This window comes from Diospyros lotus, chromosome 1 (genome assembly GCF_014633365.1).
Source record: "Diospyros lotus cultivar Yz01 chromosome 1, ASM1463336v1, whole genome shotgun sequence".
NCBI lineage: Eukaryota > Viridiplantae > Streptophyta > Magnoliopsida > Ericales > Ebenaceae > Diospyros > Diospyros lotus.
In genome coordinates this window covers 50281827-50302154 of record NC_068338.1, presented here as the reverse complement: position 1 = coordinate 50302154, position 20328 = coordinate 50281827, and the positions used below count along the sequence as shown (strand labels likewise).

General features: G+C 37.6%; 2 protein-coding genes across 3 annotated transcripts; one reads left to right on the top strand and one right to left on the bottom strand.

Moving 5' to 3' along the window:
- Positions 1-1902: 1902 nt before the first annotated feature.
- Positions 1903-4406, top strand: LOC127789507 (QWRF motif-containing protein 7). Of its 2 annotated transcripts, none has more exons than XM_052318396.1 (5): positions 1903-2568; positions 2665-2901; positions 3451-3540; positions 3920-4027; positions 4290-4406. In XM_052318396.1, the coding sequence occupies exons 1-5, from the start codon at positions 1990-1992 to the stop codon at positions 4380-4382; spliced, it is 1107 nt and encodes a 368-aa protein (XP_052174356.1). In that variant the 5' UTR covers positions 1903-1989; the 3' UTR covers positions 4383-4406. The 2 variants fall into 2 exon arrangements, with proteins under 2 accessions (XP_052174356.1, XP_052174348.1); XM_052318388.1 differs by having other exon boundaries at positions 2665-2904.
- A 908-nt stretch (positions 4407-5314) lies between these two features.
- LOC127789299 (leucine-rich repeat receptor-like protein kinase TDR) lies at positions 5315-9323 on the bottom strand. The gene is made up of 2 exons (XM_052318180.1): positions 6347-9323; positions 5315-5898 (listed from the first exon to the last, which is right to left on the bottom strand). Exons 1-2 carry the CDS (start codon positions 9057-9059, stop codon positions 5483-5485), a joined length of 3129 nt encoding a protein of 1042 aa, XP_052174140.1. The 5' UTR covers positions 9060-9323; the 3' UTR covers positions 5315-5482.
- Between the last annotated feature and the right edge of the window lie 11005 nt (positions 9324-20328).

The following is a 20328-nucleotide window of genomic DNA, read 5'->3' as shown; positions in this document are numbered from 1 at the left end:
CATCGTTGAAATCTGGGTTCAGATCGCGGAATTAAGCAAGCTTCCAGTAAGCTACCAGTAAGGCTTCTAGTGATCTCTTAGCGATATACCCAACGAACGACCAACAATGCTGTTAACTCGCTGACCTAATCATTCAGCTCGCCAGTTCAACTATTCAGCTCACATAACAACACTACTGCTGAATAACCAGAGGTAGGGACCCACCTACTTTATATGATGTAAACCGAATCCTTGGTAATACGAAACCCCGCTCCCGATTTTATGGAATTGATAAAGACATCTTGTTTTCATGTTGTCATTCTTCCATTTTTGTATTTTAATACAATTATAAACACCCCTTACTATAAATAGGGGTCGAAAATACCATTGTAAAAGGGAGAACACTGATAATACCATAATGTTACTTTGCCAGAATACCCAGAGAACAGTTGTGGAGTAGGCTATCGTTATGACCGAACCACAGTAAAAATCTTCTGTGTACCTTTTATTCCGTTTCTTCAGTCTTGCATCTTGGGCTTATTTACTCATTGCGAGCCTATGAATCACGGTCAGCTAATATTGAACGTAGACAATATACGTAAACAAACTTAGTTCATTTTATATTAACATAATATTTATGAAATATATTCAATATTTTAAAATATATTCAATATCATACTCATTTTATAGATCTTAATAAATATTTCTATCGATATACATTTTTTATAATAATTTAATTTATATTTTTAATTATTAATCAAAATATATAAATATAATAGAAGTTATAAATGATGTAAACAGAATAAGTTATATATTTTGAAGTTATACAAAAACGGGCAAAATTGAAAATAAAATAAAAAAGGAATTTTGGTGTTGGTGAATAGTGGGGTTAATTACACAAATAATAACTCTACTTTACATTCTATTACTAGTTGGTCACTGAACTTTGAAATGTTACCTGTTAGTCACTGATATTTTAAAATGATTACTACTTAGTCACTGAATTTTGAAATATTACCTATTAGTCACTGATATTTCAAAATTGTTACTACTTAGTCACTGAACTTTAAAATGTTACTTATTAGTTACTGATATTTCAAAAATGTTACTGTTTAGTCATTGAACTTTAAAATATTACATGCTAGTCATTGATATTTCAAAATCGTTTTTCGCCTGTCACTCGATAGTCACTGAACTTTAGGTTCACGAGTGATCAATGAGGAACAGTTTTAAAATATTAGTGACTAACAACTAATATTTTAAAGTTCAGTATAACAGTTTTGAAATATCAGTGACTAATAGGTAACATTTTAAAGTTCAGTAACTAAGTAGTAACTAGTTTTGAAATATCAGTGACTAATAGGTAACATTTCAAAGTTCAGTGATTAAGCAGTAACCATTTTGAAATATTAATGATTAACAGTTAACATTTCAAAGTTCAGTGATCAAATAGTAATAGAACGTAAAGTTGAGTTATTATTGATGTAATTAACCCGTGAATAGTGTAACACTAAATGTGGCATTTGGTGTTATGCTATTCACTCAACATCAAATTTGGTGATTAGGAGTTATGCCCAACACCAAAATGATATATTTATTAGAGAGCTCTTGAACACCAAATTAAAGTTAGTTTTGTTGAATTTGATGTATTTATAGGAGTTACCCTAATAATAATTAATAAATTGTGAATAGAATGATAAAGGCCTTATCCGGGGTCCCAAAGGCAAAGGATAAACAAAAGATGGGGAAGTCAAAAGTCAAAACTTGTCTGCAATACGTGAATTCAATCCCAAATTAAACCAAAGCACGTAGTCTGATGCATGAGAGAAGAGGGGGTCTTATGACGTGTTTGGTTGTTTGGTTCATAACGTGGCGTCAACTCTCTTCGTTAGGTAGGAAAACACATCCATCCATATATTTATATATGTGTGTGTATATATCAACCTCACTAGCTTAATTAGCGCCATTAATTAAAGAACTTGAGTTGATAGCACAAATCGAAGGAAGAAAATGCAGAGCATCCATTCACGCCGGCATCAGGTGGCCGCGGCGCCGCCCTCTCCCCGCCTGCTACGGAGCAGAAGTGGAAGTCCGGCGATGTCAGCGCTGGAAACCCACACCCCCGCCAAGCCATCAGTCCGCCGCTCGAACTCCACGACGAGGTCAAAAACCAGCAAGATTAACGAAGGGAACTTGAGCCCTGCAAAGAACGATCAAGACGGGAGAATTGGTGATTATGGTTTTGCGAAACTCCTTCAGCGTAGTCACCGCTGTGCCGATTCGGCGGCGAAGAGGAACAGGCCGGCTCCTAGTTCCCCTTCTGCGTGGGCGTTGTCACCGGGGCGAGCTCTGCCGCTTTCTCCGGCGGCGACGAAGTCTCCAAATTGTGGGAAACAAAAGACCGAACTCGCCGGCGGCCGGGGTGGCGCTATGGACGGGGTTTTGAGGTATTTTAGGCAGAAGAAGGCGCCGAAGCTGCGAGAGGAAGAGTTTCATCGGCTTCGGATACTGCATAATAGATTGTTACAATGGAGATTTGTGAATGCTCGCGCCGAGGCTTGGAGAACTTCAACGAAGATAGTTGCAGAGGTAATTAAAGCGCGCCATTTGATCCAATCAAATTAACCCTTTAATTTCAAGATGAAAAACTGGGCCTCGATTTCGTTTTCTGGTTTCGAAATGCAGGAGAAACTGTTGAATGTTTGGATACGGACATTTCAGCTGAGAAGTAGTATCGTGGAAAGGCGAGCCAAGGTACAGAAACTGAGGAACGAGATAAAGCTTCATCGTGTAGTGAATCCACAGATTGGTTTGCTGAAAGAATGGGGAAGGATGGAGAGCAAGTTCTCGGAAGCCGTCGGCAGGGTGACGAGAAAATTGTCGGCAATCGCAGTCAGACTCCCACTCGTCCACGGAGCGGAGGTAGTCAGTGAATATCCGAAATTTATTAAAGATATTTTTAGTATCTTATTTAATTTTGAAAATTTATAATTTGTCTTCACCTATTATTTTTTAATAAGTACTTGTGATTATTAAAAGCGATGTGAGAATCAATGTCAAAATCACTACTAACACTATCGAAAATCTAAACCATATTTAGTATTTTCGTAGGATAAATTTTAAATATTTTATTTGTTTGTTCTCGTAAATTAATAAGTCAATTTAATTTAATATTTTTAAAATATATTTGGATCGATATTTTTAACCGTCAAATAAAACTTACAAGCTCCCTAAGAGCTTATTATGCATCATTCTTTTCATTTGGTCGATAAAATTTATAATTTAAAGAATTTCAAATTATATTAAAAATAATTTAAGATATGTAACTTATAAAATAGAGTGTTTTCTCCAAGCCACCACTCCACACCTAGCAAAGAAGCTTTTACAAACTTGTATCCCTTTGTATCTTTAGCATTTAGGTTCCTTAATCTTAATTTGTATAAAATTGAAACAACTTGGTTATTGGAATAGGCAAATGTGTCGTCTGTGAATAACATGATGAATGTGGCAATGGAAGTGATGGAAGACATAGAAGGCGTCACCACCAAGTTCCTGCCTCAGGTCTCTCTCTTTCTCTCTTTAAAAGAGTTAAGAATATAGTTTATTAATATGATATTCAAAATAGCTTATTTAGATTTGGTTGATTTGTTAGTTATATTAGACAATTTAACTCCTATACATTATTAGATAAAATAAAATTATTTTAAATAAAATAAAACTAATATCATAGATAAATCAACAAAATATTTTTTTTATTGGGCAATTTCGGATTAATTGATGGGTTTGAGCTCAAATTTTTAGGGTAATCTTTATGTAGGAACATACATGTCTATAATTTTTATTTTTTTTAGTTAGTATTAAAAATTTGATTTCACCCAAAAGATAAAAATATAAAAAAATAGATATTAATACACATTTGTATGGAATGTGGACTCATCAGGTGGAGAGGATATGCTTTCTAATTACAGAGCTGATAGTAATGCAGAAGCAACAAGAAGAACATATGAAGGATCTTCAAAAGACGATTTCCACAACTGCTTCTTTAGAGGTGAGGATTCAAACCCTAATCTCTATTTTTTTAATAATAAAATTAAAATTTTGAACTATGTATAAACTACGTATATCATTCGAGATTTTTTTTAATAAAAAAATGTTGTCTTTTAATTTTAAAATTAAAAAAAAAACAATTTCCTAAATTAGAAGCAAATGGTTTTTGAAATTATATTTAGTTTAGTAATGATTTCAGAGTTACCTGTAATAGTGTGTTTGGGGTATGTTCACGTATGTTTGAATTCATAATATCTTGACAGGCAAAAGAAAGAAGTTTTAGAGTACATCTCTCTCAAATAGCCATGCATGGAGACGCAGCAAATTTGATGGAAGCGTATTGTATTAACAATTGAACCTCCCATCAAATTTAATGAAAGTCAATTATGTGTTGTTGATTTGTTACGTAAATTTTATTTTGTATTTTTTAAATTTACAAAAACAGGGTAAAACATAATGAACTAGTAATATATATGAAGTTAGCGTGACTATGTAGCACCTCAATTACATTAAATATTTTATTGTTACACGCCCTCTCTTGGGACAATTTTCGACACAAAATGCTAATTTCTTTCATTCTAATTAAATTGAGTTATATGGTTTAAAAACTTATTCAGCAAAATGTTAAAAGAAAAAAAAGAAGATGATTTTCAAATATTGTTCCTTTAGAAAACTTCTTATTCAAGAACCAAAGATATAAATATATTAATTTCCTATTGCAAAACATTCTAGAATATACTTAGTAGTATAGTAATGTAAGAGTATTTTAGAATCTTTTATAATAGTCCAAGGGACTATATATATATAGAGCGAGAAGAGAATGCTCCCCATGCAGCATGCGATGAGGCTATGATGAAGCTTAATTGTTGTTTCATAATGCATGCATGTGGTGGCGCTTGTGTGGAAATTTACTCGCAGTAAAAGTAAAACCAGTACGTGACGTTAGATAATAAAATCATAATGCGGGCTTTTATTTTTCTTTTATATATAGAAAACATCATGACAATGACATCATTCTGTTTGCTACTTTGCTGATTCCTCAAAAGTCCAAGGTCAATTAATGGAATCCAAGGGAAGACAAGACCCCAGGAGGATACATACATACATACATACGTACAGGACACAATTAACTAGCTAGCTAACAGTTCTAATATTTTATTTTTTTATGTATTTTGTTAGTCTCCATTGTTAATTTGAGAGACAAACCTTGACGACGTTGGTGTCAATGTTCATTTGCATGAGCTGATCATATATATATATATATATCAAACATCACTCACTGCTAGAGGAATCAGAACACTTGAAAATTCTATTCCAGATTCAAAGTACAATGAGAAAATCCAAAAAAGAAAAAAAAAGAAAAAAATCACTTCCTCCTATACCAATCCCCAAATTCTGAAAAAAAAAAAAGAGGGAAAAATGGAAAATGTAAAAACAAGCCAAACAACCAATTCTATTAACATTCGGCAGCTGCCTTTTTAGGACTATCCGATGCTTTTTTAGGACTGTCGCCGCCGCCTCCGCCGCCGCTGTTGCCGGGCAACTTCCGCTTGGGCCTGGCCTCTTGCAGCATAGACACCACGTCTCTCATGGAGGGGCGGTCGGCGGGGTTCCGGCTAGTGCAGAGCAGCGCCACCCTGAGGAGCAGCATCATCTCTTCCCGGACGGAGGCGCACGACGCGCCGGCGTTCTTGTCCAGCACCTCGGCCAGCCCGGTCTTGCTCTTGATCTTCGACCTCACCCAATCCACGATGCTGTTTCCGTCCCCAAATTCCGCGTCCACCGACCTCTTCCCCGTCAAAATCTCCATTAACACCACACCGAAGCTGTAGATGTCGCTCTTCTCGTCCACTTGTAATGTGTATGCATATTCTGCAAAAAATCAAGCCCCTTTTGTAAGTCACTCGTCACTAGATTATTTCAGGTTTATACAGAGATGATAATGTCACCTAAAATTATAAATGGATGGACATCAAAGTTGAAGCCACTATCTTGGGCCTCACCAGTCACCGCCCAAAATGTTTGACTTTGGGGGCAAAGTCATCAAGCAAGTAGAAAGAGGCGCATTCAGCACCGTCCGATTTTGTTCAATTTGTACTTGACAGAATCTGGGTCGGTGCCCCACCAAAGAATAAAAAGAGTAAGCAAAAAAGGAAAATTCCCCTTCACGCGCAAAGCCCCGGAAATAGTAAGCGGTGAACCCGAGTCCCGCTGCGGCGACCAGTACCCTCCCATCCTAGCGCACACTAGCCCAACAAAACCAACAGTACTAACATGCGCAGACCAAGAAAGACAAACAGCAGAGTCGTCATTTACGTACCCGGCGCAATGTAGCCGTAGGAGCCGGCGATGACCGACATGGACTCGTGGCTCTGGATGAGCTTGGCGACACCGAAATCCGCCACCCTGGCCTCCATCTCGCCGTCTAACAGTATGTTGCTGGGCTTCAGGTCGCGGTGCACGATCACCGGGTCACAGTCGTGGTGCAGATAGCAAATCCCCTGCGCCACGCCCAACGCGATCTTGTAGCGAGTGAGCCAGTCGGCCACCAGGTTCTCGCCCTTGTTCTTGCCATGCAACAGGTCGTCTAAGCTCCCGTTCGGCATGTACTCGTACAGCAGCATCGTGCACTCGCTGTTGCTGCAGCACCCTAACAATCTCACTATGTTCCGGTGCCTCACGTTCCCCAGCACGTCCACCTCGGCCAGAACGCCTCGCCGCCGCCTCGCCGTCTCCTTGTGCTTGCCCCAGAGCTTCTTCACCGCGATTATCTCGCCACCTGGCATCTCCGCCTTGTAGACGGTGCCCGTGGATCCCATTCCGATTATCTTATCGGTCATCGACAGGCACTCCAGCACGTCTTCCGCCGTGAAGTTCAACCGCTGGAAGGCGGTCAACTTCCACGGCCCGATCTCGCGGTCGGCGGCGAATCGACGGCTGTAGCTAGCATGGAAGCACCGGCTGCCGGCGATGAGAACGAACAGGCCGATCCCGAAGGCCGCCGCCATGATCCACACGATCGCGCCTGCGGTCTTCTTCGGCTGCTGCCGCACCTCCATCGCGCCGGCGGCGAGGCCGTCCGAGGGGCACGGTTTCCGAAGGATCCGGCCGCATAGTCCTTCGTTGCCGGTGAAAGAGGAAGGGTGGAGGTTGGGGAAAATCGTTCCCGATGACGGTATTGATCCGGTGAGGTGATTGAACGAGACGTTAAAGGTCTCCAGTGTGCTGCAGTTGCCGAAATTGGAAGGTATTGTCCCTGTCAAGAGGTTGCGTGATAAATCAACTTCGGTAATTGACGGAAGCGTCGATATCTCCCATGGAATGATGCCAGAAAGCGAATTGCGACGCATATTCAGGTTGATCAACTTATCACAGTGATCAATATCCCAAGGAATGCTGCCGCTCAGATTGTTAGCGTCTAATTCGATCTTGTACAAGTTTCGACAGCCGATGAATTCTGGAATTTTACCAATAAGTTTGGATGCGGTGGCGGAAAATATCTGCAAATTCGGTGCACTCCATATGTTGTCCGGCAACTCTGAGTCGAACGAGTTCTCTGATATGTTCAAGTACTCTAACTTCACTGCATTGCCAAAATCTCTTGGAATTGGACCTGTGAAACTGTTCTTGCTCACATCTATGAAGGACAAGTTCGGCAAAGAACCAAATCCAATTGGTATGGAGCCGTTGAGATTGTTGCCTTGTATTCTGAACCTTACCATGCTAGTGCAATTTGCAAGCGATGGAGGAAGAGCGCCTGCGAAATTGTTGCCGAAGAGTATGAGTTTCTCCAACTTCTTTCCGTGGCAGAGATTGGGAGGTATTGGACCCGTGAGTGAATTCGAGGACACATCGAGCTTCTGCAACATTTGGAAGGATCCTAGCATCTGAGGTAAATTTCCGCTGAGGGAATTGCTCCAGAGAGCCAGGTTTTCGAGGTTCGGAAGCTCGCCAATGCCCTCTGGTATTTCACCGCTGAGTTGGTTGCTCATTAAGCTCAAATTCTTCAGCTCTGTCAAAGAAGAAAACTCTCCTGGAATTGGCCCTGAAAATTGGTTGTCTGATAAATCAATAGCTTTCAGCGCCTTCAGTTCACCTAAACTCGGCGGAATCGACCCCGATAATCTGTTCTTGAACAGCAATAGCGTTTCGAGCATGGACAGTTTCCCGATTTCAAGGGGGAGTTCACCGGAAAGATTAGCTCTAGAGATGTCCAAGTACTTTAAACTTGACAACTTTCCAAACTCTGGGGGAACCCCGCCGTCGAACCCGTTATATCCGAGCTCTAGGTGCTCGAGCTCGACCAAGGACCCCAACTCTGCTGGAATTGAGCCGGTTAGAGAATTTCCTGCCAGATATAAGAACGTCAACCTCGGAAAATTGCCGTAGCTTGCCGGAATCGCACCGTCGAAGTAGCTTCCGCCGAGATTTAGGTACTCGAGGTACCGGAGCCGGACGATCTCTTCGGGCAGGGCCCCGGTGAAGTTGTTGCTAAAAGCACTGAAGAAGGTGAGGAATTTGAGCCTTGATATGCCCGGCGGAAACGTGGAGTTAAACATATTGTGACTGATGTCGAGAGTTCTGAGATACGGTAGCTCGAAAATGGGAGTCGGAAGGGTGCTGTCGAAAGCGTTTGCGCTCAAATTCAGGCGATGAAGGTGGGTCAAGTATCTTATCTCCGGCGGAATTCTGCCGGAGAGGTTGCGCCTGGAGAGGTCCAGCACCGTGACTTGGAAGGCCTTCCGGTCACATTTGACGCCGGACCACGAGCACCAAACAGGCTTAGAACCAGCAGCATTAGTAGACGTGGACAAGGCTGGGGTGGGGTCCCACTGCCAGTCATCTAAGGTTTTGAGAGGGTCGTTGAGGGAGGATTTCAGGGAGAGGAGGGCGGAGAGCTGCAGGGGAACGGCGCCGGCGGTGGTGGGGGAGGAGAAGACTAGGAATATTCTAAGAAAGAAGAAAACTGAAAATGTGGTGAGAAAGAGAGGGAAAGAAGAAGAAGAAGAAGAAGAAGGGCGGTAGTGGTTCATGGCTTTTGGTGGATTGTGTTTGAGAAATGGGTTCTTTGGAGAGAAGCAAATTTAAGGGACGGAAGGTTTTGATGGCGGAGAGAATTGCTTTTTTGGAGTGTTGGGCGCAGAGGGTGTTTCATGATTATTAGTTTCTTCAGTGGGTTCTGTTGGCTATGAAATTTGAAGAAAGAGAGGAGGGAGAGAGAGAGAGAGAGTGTGTGTGTGTGAAACTAGTAATACTTCCACCACACCACTATTCCTTCTTCTCCCTCTCCTTCTTCAACTTCTACTCAAATTTCTACCCGTCATGATAATAAGCTAAGCCTGCTGAGCTCCGTTTCAGTAGTATTTTACCTTTCTCTGCAACCCCCCCCCCCCTCCTACAATACTACTTTTGTTTTCTTGGATTTCTTTCTCCTTTTCTTTTCCCTCTCTACTTTTTCATCATTCCTCCTCCTTTATCTTTAGCCGAACAATTTGATAAATTTGCCCAACAGTGACCATTGTCCCTCACAGTCACAGGATCCAAGAAAGTCATTTCAGTTTGTTCTTTATGCTAAATTGCAATATAGAGATAGCCAGCCAGCCAGCCAGCCATTGGCCTTACTCTTATGTGACGATACCTCATTGGACCACGCCCCCACCCCGTAATCACATACATTATACATTTGTTGCCAAATTCCCTTCGATTATCTATCTATCCCTCATATCAACCCCTCATCCGTATTCTCTTATTCTATTTGTTTTCAGGTTTTCTATTATATACTGGCACTGGCGCGGGTATTCAAATGGATGAATGGACCAAAATGTCCCCCCCCCCCCATGATGTTCTGAAGCAATGTGGGGGACGAACCATGTTCCTAGAGGAGAATTTTGTAAGTTGCCCTGCTCTCTGCCAGTTTGACTTAAGGGGGAAGCTTTTGAATGATGCTGTTTACTTTGTTATAATTTAATGATGTTAGAGCATGCATACTCATGATAGGCAGCAAAGCTTCAAAGCCAATCATTCTCAATTCACCCCCCCCCCCCCCCCCATGTTTTATTTTATTTAATCAAGAAAATCAAGTTTTTGGCATACTTCCTATCCACTGGTTTGTATACTTTGCCAGATACCCTCTAATTAGTCTCTTGATTATGCTTTCAAAATACGTAATAGTTATCTACTGATGAGAACCCAGTCACAGTCAGTCCATTGGATCTGCCGTCGGAATTAAATACACACACACCCTTCAGGGCTTTTACAGGAGATATGTTTTAGTTTTGACATTTAAGATTTTGGTGTTGTTTGGGTTATTAAAAATGATATTTGCTTATACAAAGTTAATTTTTAACAAAAACCATATTTGCAGATTAAAATGGAAGTGAATTGGCCCAACCCAAGTGGGGATACGACAGGCGGATGAACGTGAAACGTACGACAAGTGAACAGAAAATAGAAGCAAAACAAAGGAAAAGTGAAAATAAAACCGAAACGCAAAGTCTGCTGCTTAATTAACTAGAAAACAAAAACAAAAGAGAAAAAAAAGTAAGCGGGCAGGCAGTTCCGTAGTTCGAGAAGCTTGAAACCAAAGCTTTCGTCACATACCCCAAACCCCGATACTATATAATATAATATATCTATATCTCTTACTAAAACAAACAAACATACGTACACACACACACACACATATATATATATATATACGCATACGTACCTTTCACCAATGCAGAAGAAAAAAGCGGATGTCTCTTATTTAAAAAATTTTGAAATATCAAAAGAAAAAGAAAGTGAGAAAACCATAAAGGAAAAGAAGGAAACGGAATGAAAGCCGTTTCCAATTTCGGGTTTGCCTGCACGAAAGACAGAAACCACCCACCTCAAGTCCTCTCCTCCGGGGGCATTTTCGGTCTTTCAATTTTATCTTAAGTAAAGGTTTGAATATTCTGAAATTAAAAAAAATTAAGAAAATAAATTTACAGTCTAATTGGCATAATTTCATTAAGTAAAGGTTTGAATATTCTGAAATTAAAAAAAAAAAAAAAAGAGGCTGAGCTGAGTGGGTAAATTACAAATATGGACATGAGATATGGCAATAAAGAGGGGCAGAATGGGAAATGGGAACAGTGGTCTGATAAAAATGATGGGTGTTTGAGGAGTGGGACCGGGGGGCACTTTTGTCCCCCTCAAACCCGTCATATAGGACTGACTGGGTAGCAGTGGCAGTAGCAATGGCAATGGCAATGGCATAATAAACCGGGGTTTTATTGGCGTGTGCGGTTCGGACGTGCCACATACATAATGCGTCTCTCGCGTGAGGGTGGTCCTGTGACCCCACCACGCGCATGATGGGCGTGCCCACGCCATCGCCCCGCGTGATCTCTCTCTCTCTCTCTCTCTCTCTCTCTGAGAGTCTCCTTGCCGTTACTTTCCGTTTTATTCACGGTTTTGCCCCCTCCACCGTTTCAACTTTTAAATCACACTTCTTTCATTCTTCAAAAAAATAGTATTTTTATTAATACAAAGTAAAAAAATTATACATTTCATTATCATGATAAAAATAATTCATTAATGTCTCTTCTATTGATTGGTTGAATATTTAGTTTAATTAGATGTAAAAATTATTCAGTTATTGTGATGTCTTTATTACCTATTAATAATTCGTATTACATATTTGGTTGAATAATAGTGAATTAGAATAATTTTTTAGACAGTCGCAAGGGAAGACATCCCAACATCCTAAACGGTTAGTCTCTAAAAATTGAGAGAGAGAGAGAGAGAGAGAGAGAGAGAGAGAGAGAGAGAGAGAGAGAGAGAGTGGTCCAAAGAAAAGAAGCTTGGCTTTGGGCTTTAGAAGAACAGCAACAACAAAGGGATTCAACTTGGAAGCAATTTCCAAGTCCTTTAGCCATTAGCCGCCCCCTCAGTCCCCCCGTCATCCTTAAAATTCAAAGCCACTGCTCACTATTCACTATTCACTACTAATTACTAATTGATAATATATTCTTCCATCTTCCCAAACCAAATCAACAAACAATTCATGCTTTTACCATTTTATCTTTTTGTCTCCTCCCCTTCATATTACATTTACACCTCCTTTTTCTTTAACAATAATACCCTCATTCTTCTTTCAAATTTTTAATTTATATTAATCAAACTTACTAGTTGCTATGGGACTCCAAATAAATTGGATAAATATCCTTTCCGTTGAGTGGCCAAATCCACGCGTTCAACCTTGTGATCTTTGTCATAAAATAAAATAGTAAAATAATGTAATAGGCATAATAATTATATTAATTAATTTTTTTGGGTAAGTCCTCACATTGTGCTTTAACATCAAGCTTTTGTATGTATGTATCTTCCCATGAACATTGATAGTGCAACGGCTTAGCTGCCCCAGACACAAAATAGACATCTGATGAAATGACCCTCTAACCCCTACAAATAATTCTCCATTCTCATTAACTCTCTCTCTCTCTCTCTCTCTCTCTCTATATATATATTTTAATTAATTGAATAAGAAGTGACAATAATTTATAGTATTTGGCTTTGAGGTCATTGATGAGTTGAGTCGATCTCTCTAATTAAGTATTTGATAAATTAAAAAATATGGGCAGAGTGGATTGACCTGGGTGAGTTGTATTAGATTAAACTCAACCTCACCAAATCTCTACTATTGAGTTTAAAATTAATTTAAATATTTATCAAACATTAACTTTTAAAAAATATCTTAATTTAACTAATTTATTAAATACTTATTTTTATAATTAAATTAATCTTACCCGGCTGCACTAAATTTTATTCACCTCGTCTCGCATCAAACCGGCCCCCCCTATGTCGACCACGGGGACCCACAAGGTAGCGGACGGCTCAGATCAACACGTGGGCGCAGTTCGTCTTATCCCCATGATTGACGACTGGTTCACCACCTACAGTAAACATCAACACCCAAACAGTATCACTTCTGTTCTGTTCATGTAGATGGCTACTTAGATTTTATAAATAATAATATTAATTAATATATCGTGGTCTCAACACAGACTGAGACAGCGCCATACAAAATAGGAAAAAGGAAATATTATATTATGCATTATATTTTTTATATTATACAAAATATCGATAAATTTAAATATTATATATTTAAGCCTTACAAGAATTTGTGGGTCGATTGAAAATTCCATTTATATTAGTTGGTATCATTTTATTAATGTTTTTAAAAACATATCATTCTTTTTATAACGGACAAAAAGAAAAAAAAAAGAACATGTCATTGACGTAAATTTTATTAAAAAAAATGTTACTCTTACATCATTATGTACACCTTGGACTACACAATGGTATAAAAATGTCCAAAATATTCTGCGCCTCACTTGCTTCACAGTGAGACTCAAGAGCATTTTGGACATTCTTACATAATTGTGTAACTTAAGGTGTAGACAATAATATAATGGTAACTTAATGAAAAATGCCCAGTGGGCACTGTTTGGGCCACGTGTACACGGCTAATTGAAAGAATGTGGGAATAAAATCTAAGTTGCAAAGGGAATAAGAAAATGGAGATTCATATTGCTGGTGGTGATGGGCACATCAGAGAATGATGGTGCTCCAGATATTGGGCCCTCCTTGGATGGGCCTATTGGGGCCCAATCCTACGTCTATAGACTCTGACCTATAATTAATAATAATTAAAACAAAATAATGCCAAATTGCTTTTGTCTCTCTATTTGCTTGATCAACATAATATTATTTTTTTTTTTACAATTTAATATATCGTGCAATGCACTTGAATTTTCATTTTCACTAACAAATTAATAAAGTGCTAAGTTTAAGTAAAAATTACATGTTTGTTAATTAAAAACTTTAAAATCTCATGTAATTGACATTCATTGACCGACAACATAGATACAAATAGATGTATATAAAGACACAAAAATTGGCCTAAACAATACGATTGGGCTGGGCTGGTATTAGTTTCAATTTTTTCTTTTCTTTTTTTTCTGGGTTTCATGTCAATGTAACAATTGAAAGGAATAAGTGGAGGGCAAAATGATTAGGTTTTGAAGGTGAGTGAAATGGGCATGTGACAAGCCTATCATCTAAAGTCAAAATTTTTCTTTCTTTCTTTCCTTAGGAGGAGGAGAAAGGTGTGACTCCCCCACTCTCTTCTTACTCGCGTGTGGCCACGCTCCATTCCCATTGCAGGGATGATGATCAACAAGTGTAGGGATTGGATAAGGATAACATCTAACCCTAAATTTTTATTGCTAAGCAATGCTTTGCTTTTAAGTTAATTTGTAGGATAATGAAGGCATGCATGTGATCAATGAACTATTACAATGATCACAAATTTGAAACCTTTTTCCCCTTAACTGTGTGTGTGTGAGAGAGAGTCTTTTGTGTATCAAAGGGATTTGATGAAACACAAAAAGAGGGTTTCAAAATTGGCCCCCATCTACATCATTGCATGTCATGTTCTATCATTTTGTTGTTGTCAAAAATAAAGTTGCTTTAGTGTGAAAATACAATTAAGAGGAGGGGAGGGCAAGTATTAAACCCATCTCCATCTCCATCTCCATCTCCATCTCCATCTCCACCTCCATCTCCACTTATTTTTCATCATATCATAAATAGACAACCAAATGATTTAGACCTTCTAAAGTAGATAGTAGAAAAGGAATAGAACTTAACAAGGGAGGTGGGTGTTGGGAATTTCCCCAAATTACACCCCCAATCTGACCTTTTTTGTCCTTAATTTTCAATTCCATCAAATTAGTTATAGATATCTTGGCATTTCTATTAGTAAAAGTATAACAATAGCGCGATCAATGTCAATAAATTTAAGTCACAACTTGATCTTAATTTCACTAATAGGTGTGATTGAATTAAATGTGTAACATTAGGGGACAATCTCTTACTTATACTCTCTATATATAGGCCTTTTTCAATGCCTTACACATTTATATTATGTTCACAAGTTTTAAATTTTTCTTTCTTTTTCTTAATTTTCATTTTGCTAAATGAGTTTCAAATATTTCTAAGGCGCCTCTTTTGATTCTTGGTTTTCTTGACAAGAAATTTTTATTTCATTTCTTTTACAAAGTCTTCAATTTAATCTAAATATTTAATTGTACTTTCCAAGGCTCTGCCCTGTTTGTGATTCATTAGTTAATAAAAATGAAGGAAATCAAGTGTTTGCTAGTCACTAGGCTCCAATAAATGTCAAAAGCCCAGTCACTTTGATAATTTTATAATGGGTAGTGGCAGTGGAAGAAAATGTTGGTCAAAATTCCAATACCACAGGGCCTTTGTATGTCTGGTTTGGCTGTGGGTGCTGATTCTTTAACTATTCTTATGCCCACATGTCTAATTACTATTGTACCCTCCCCTCGAAAACACACACACACACATATTTGCTTGGTTAAAACAGAGTCTTGAATGTTAAATTAAACAATTACATTATACCAAGAGAAGAGCTTTTAGTTTTTATGCATGCCATTCTAACTTTGTTTAAATTAAAGAAGGGAAATTGGCATCAAAGACACTTAAATAGGCACTCAAAGATTTCTGTAATTTGAAGCAAAGAAAAGGTAGAAAACCCAAATGAGAATTAGGAGGAGTCGAGCCTTCAATGCAAAAGAAAAACTCAAAACCCCATCATCATCATCATCATCATTATCATGATGTTGTTTTACTAGAATGGAAGTCTTTTGTTCAACTTTTGAAATATGTTTTGTTGGATGCTTTGCCTTAAAACTCCAGGGCAGAGATGTAGTCCACATCTTTAATCATAGGTCTTCATTTTTCTCCCCTCAATTCATCCCCCTTTCAAGCTTTCAAAGCTTATAATTACCAAACGCAGCAGCTGTTGGGATAGTACTCATGGTTGTGGCTTTGGAGGACAACCCACAAACACAAAACCCCCCTTCATTTGTTATCACTTTGCTTCTTCTTTGTTATACCCTTCCTATTCATCACACCTCCACATATCACATTGACCTCACACTTTGGTCCTCTGGCTTCTAGGGTTTTACCTTTTGGTTAATTAAGCTACAGTACAATTAATGCAATCTAATCACTTAGACGCGTCATAGAGACCCTAAACCAATCATGTATAACAAGTCATGATCATAAGTCATAACATCACTAGTTGTCTTCTCTCTTTATGGATTAAGATTCAAATTTCTTTTGATAAATTTATACATAGATTTTTTTATGTACTTATCTAATTTACGTATTTTATGGATTACTATACGTAATAAATAAACTTATCTAATATACACCTGAAAAATAGTACATGTAATTTCTCATCAATAACAAAATAAAAATAAAAAATTAATATATGAAATTAAAATAGGTTTGTTATACACAGCCATACCCTTACTTAAGCAAAAAGAATATTTGGTGGCTTAAAAGTAAACCCTTTTTTAACTCACAATAAAACAATCTTACAACTGCACTAAAGCTCAACTAATTAAAAGTTAAATAGTGATGTGCACCAAATGAGCCAAAATGGTAGTGAAAAATAACTCCTACGGCTGGCACCCCTTGAGCAAAAGGATAAGCATATATATGGTTTGAAGCTTAGTGGGTTGTCGCCCAATTAAGTTTTAATCATTACTAATCAGGATTAAAATGGACATTAGTTACTGTGTGTTTTACGTGATCATGCACAGATAAACAATTTTTTTTTTTTCTTATCTTTTTCATGAAAAGCCTAATTGTCGTGACTCAAATCAAACCCACCCCATGGCATCTCTAAGTGTATCCACTCATTTATTTTAGTTGCGGGACTGAGAAAATGATATCCATTGGCCTATTTATGATTTCTATTTCCCCCCCCCCCCAAAAAAAATAAACCATTTTTTAATTCTAAAAAAGAACTTTCTAGACGAAATACCACTATTTTCTAAGAACAAAATAAACAATATGGTTCAAAAGCATGAATTAGGCTTCAACGGAGAATAGAATAGAGGTCTCGAATTCAGGTGTGTCGTCACATCACTCACTTGTGCTTTGCTAAAGACTCAATAGCCACTCACCACGTTTAAGCAAAGTTTAAAGCTCAAAAATTAATGATACTATCAGAGAGTATTTTGTAATGACTTGAACAGCCCTTTGCAATGTAACTTAAGCAACGAAACACCAAACTAACCCCCCCACAAAGTTTGGGCTCATGGCCGGGGCAATAGTGAGTGAAACTCGGAGGAAAAATGAACAACGGTTCACCCAAAAAGGTAGAAAATATGGGAAATTAAATAAAACTACTAGAGAGGAAGAAGAGTGGATGGAGCCAAAAGGAAAATCTTGTGAGAATCAGTAGTTGGAAATAAACGGGGGAGGTGGGTGGGTGGCAGATTGCAGAGAGAGTATCGAGTCGATCGTCGCATACAGTGGTGGAGACAGGCGGTGCATGCAACTTTCCTTATAGTCTTCTCTGAAATCCATTGCATGCTTGAAATTTGGGTTTTAGTGGAGAAAGCAAAGCCAAGCAAAGCACAGCACCCATTCCATCCATCCATATGTTTCCTTGTCTTATTTGATACCTAAGAAAGGGTACTAAATGTTCTTTTTTTTTTTAATTCGGAAACAACAAGGATGTTTTCATTTCCTATAATAGTACCAAGTGTTTGTTTTCCTCATAATGACGTTTTCCTTTGTTTTTATATATAAAAATAACACGCCAATTACTGGGATAGAATAGAAAGAAAGTGGTTAAGTTTTCAGGCCAATTTTTGGGTGTGTTTGATAGCATTTAGTTAGAAAGAAAAGTATTTTTCAACTTATATGAAAAACAAAAATCATTTCCCTTAAATGAAATTTTCATGAAAAAGAGGCAAAAACATATTTTAATGATTGTATCATAAAATTTAATTTCATACAAAATATAATATATCAAACACCAAAAATGAAATCTAATTCCTTGGATGTAATATTTTTCATACTATCAAACATGCTTTTAATAGTTATAAGATTTCCGTAGCTAAAACTTGAAAAACACATAAGAGAAGAAATAGCATAAATAATAAATCAAACGGCCACGTTTAATATCATAGTGAATGATTTTTGAAAATTGTTTTGGAGTATACAAAAAATTACTACATGTTTCAAGAGAGAATTTGAAAAATCTCCAGAGTTGCTGACTTAATATAACAACAGTAAAAACAAAAAGAGTAAATAACAGAAACAAAATAAAAACAAAACGAAATTTAAGGAAACCTGCAATGCAATGCAAAGCAAAACCAATAATTAGCCCTTTGCCTTTGGGTTTTGAAATAATAATGCACAGCCTTCAATCATCTCCTAAATAATAATGGTAAAATTTTACTCACCACCACCTTTCAAGTTTATTTAAATAGTGCCAACCGTTCATTCATGTATTTTTTTTTACAAATGGTACACAACTACCTTCACTATAACACTCTTTAAGAATTGACTATTTTTAAATTTAAATTAATTCTTCTACTCTTCCTCTCTCCTCCCCCTTCCTCTTCTTTCATCTCTCTCACACACCCAAAAACAAAAAAAAAAATGCAAAAAGTCTAGGATTGACCACTAGTCTTTCGCCACCAAACCAATCCATCTAATGTCTCTTTCTCTCTCTCTGCTCCTCTATTTCTTTCTTCTTCTTCTTCTTCTTTTTGTATGTTATTCGTAGAGTCAAACCTATGTGGGTTACAATCGAAGCCCAGATGACCAGATGGTTTGGTCAATCAATAGATTTGAGGTGAAGGTGTTGTGGTAGATTTGCAATGCTGGTTGGAGAGGATTAAGATGCATAAGGTCCTCTCTTTGTGCGTCATTGAAAATCATGGCAAATATATATATATATATATATATACACACACATATGAATACACACATATGAACCCAAATGCAATGTCAGTGGTAAATTTGGTATAATTGTATAGAGACAGTACTCTTACCTCTACCTATTTGGAATTAAAGAGAGAAAAAAATATAAATTTTTAACTCATTAAAGAGAACAGAAATCTTCAATGTTCAAAAATAATAGCTAATTATCAATTACTTCCTTACTAAATAGTAAAACAGAATCCATAATTTAACAACCCATAACATAGTTCAACCATAACTAACTATTTCTAAATACATGGCTAACTTATTTAGGTGAAACCAATTCAAAAAGAGAAATAAATAAATAATTTTTTTTTTTTAGATCATAACAACTCCCACCCCATTGAAAAAAAAAATCAACTATAGTGGTGATAGAACTTCAGAACTTCCACCAGAAATGTCTATTTCCTTGTTTGCCTCACTACCATTCAAGCAAGTTTGAATCATGAATAGCCTTTTGCAATAATGTTCAAGATCAAATTTTTCATTACAATCATTTCTTCCTTATGTCCTCTATTTCTTCTATAGTTAATTTCTTGATTGAAGATGTTGTCAGACCAGTTTGAACTTCATCACCCGTGGACAAACTTTTGGATGAGGTGAAATCACGGGTTTCGTATAACCGGACCAACACAATAGCCGAAGACAAGATAGTTGGTTTATTAGCCCGAACATTTGTTCGAATAGACTCTTTGAAGCCTCCCACAAAACAATTGACTTGTTGGATTTGCTCCATTGGTCTGCCTTAGCCAATAATTTCTCAAATTTATCATGATAGTCTTGTATTGAACCAATTTGTTGTAATCGAGTTAATTCAACAAAGAAATCCATATATTAACTTGGTGCATACCTTAAGTTTAGCCTATCTTCAAACTCTTCCCACGAGACTGTGTCCAATTCTTGCTATAACAATTGATATCACAGATAGCATTTTCATCTAAATTGAATGATGCCAAAGCAACTTGATCAGGTATGAGAATCTCATGTAATTGAAAGAATTGCTTTGCCTTGAACAACCAGATGGTAGGATTGCTCTTCCCATCATAGCGAGGGAAATTGATCTTTACGATTTTTGGAACAAAATGAACTAGTACTCTTTCCTTCTTCAGCATTTCGTCGAGCATGTGGCATGTTGTTTGATACACTAGGATGGTTAGCAGCATCTTGGGTATGTTTGGCAATTTCTCCAACCCTATTGCTAAGCTTTTCGAGTGTCTCTGTCAGCTTTCGTAAGAGCTCTCCATGCCCACAACTATTTCAATGATCTTCTTCAAGTTTTCCACCCGTTACTCCATAGCCAGGCTTTGATACCACTTTGATACTGTCATGGTGACAATACTCTTTTATCTATCTATTTTGAGTTAAGGAGAGAAAAAAGAAACATAAATTTTCAGCTCATTAAAAGGAGCAGAAACCTTCAATGTTCATGACCTATTGTTGCAAAAATAATTCTAATGT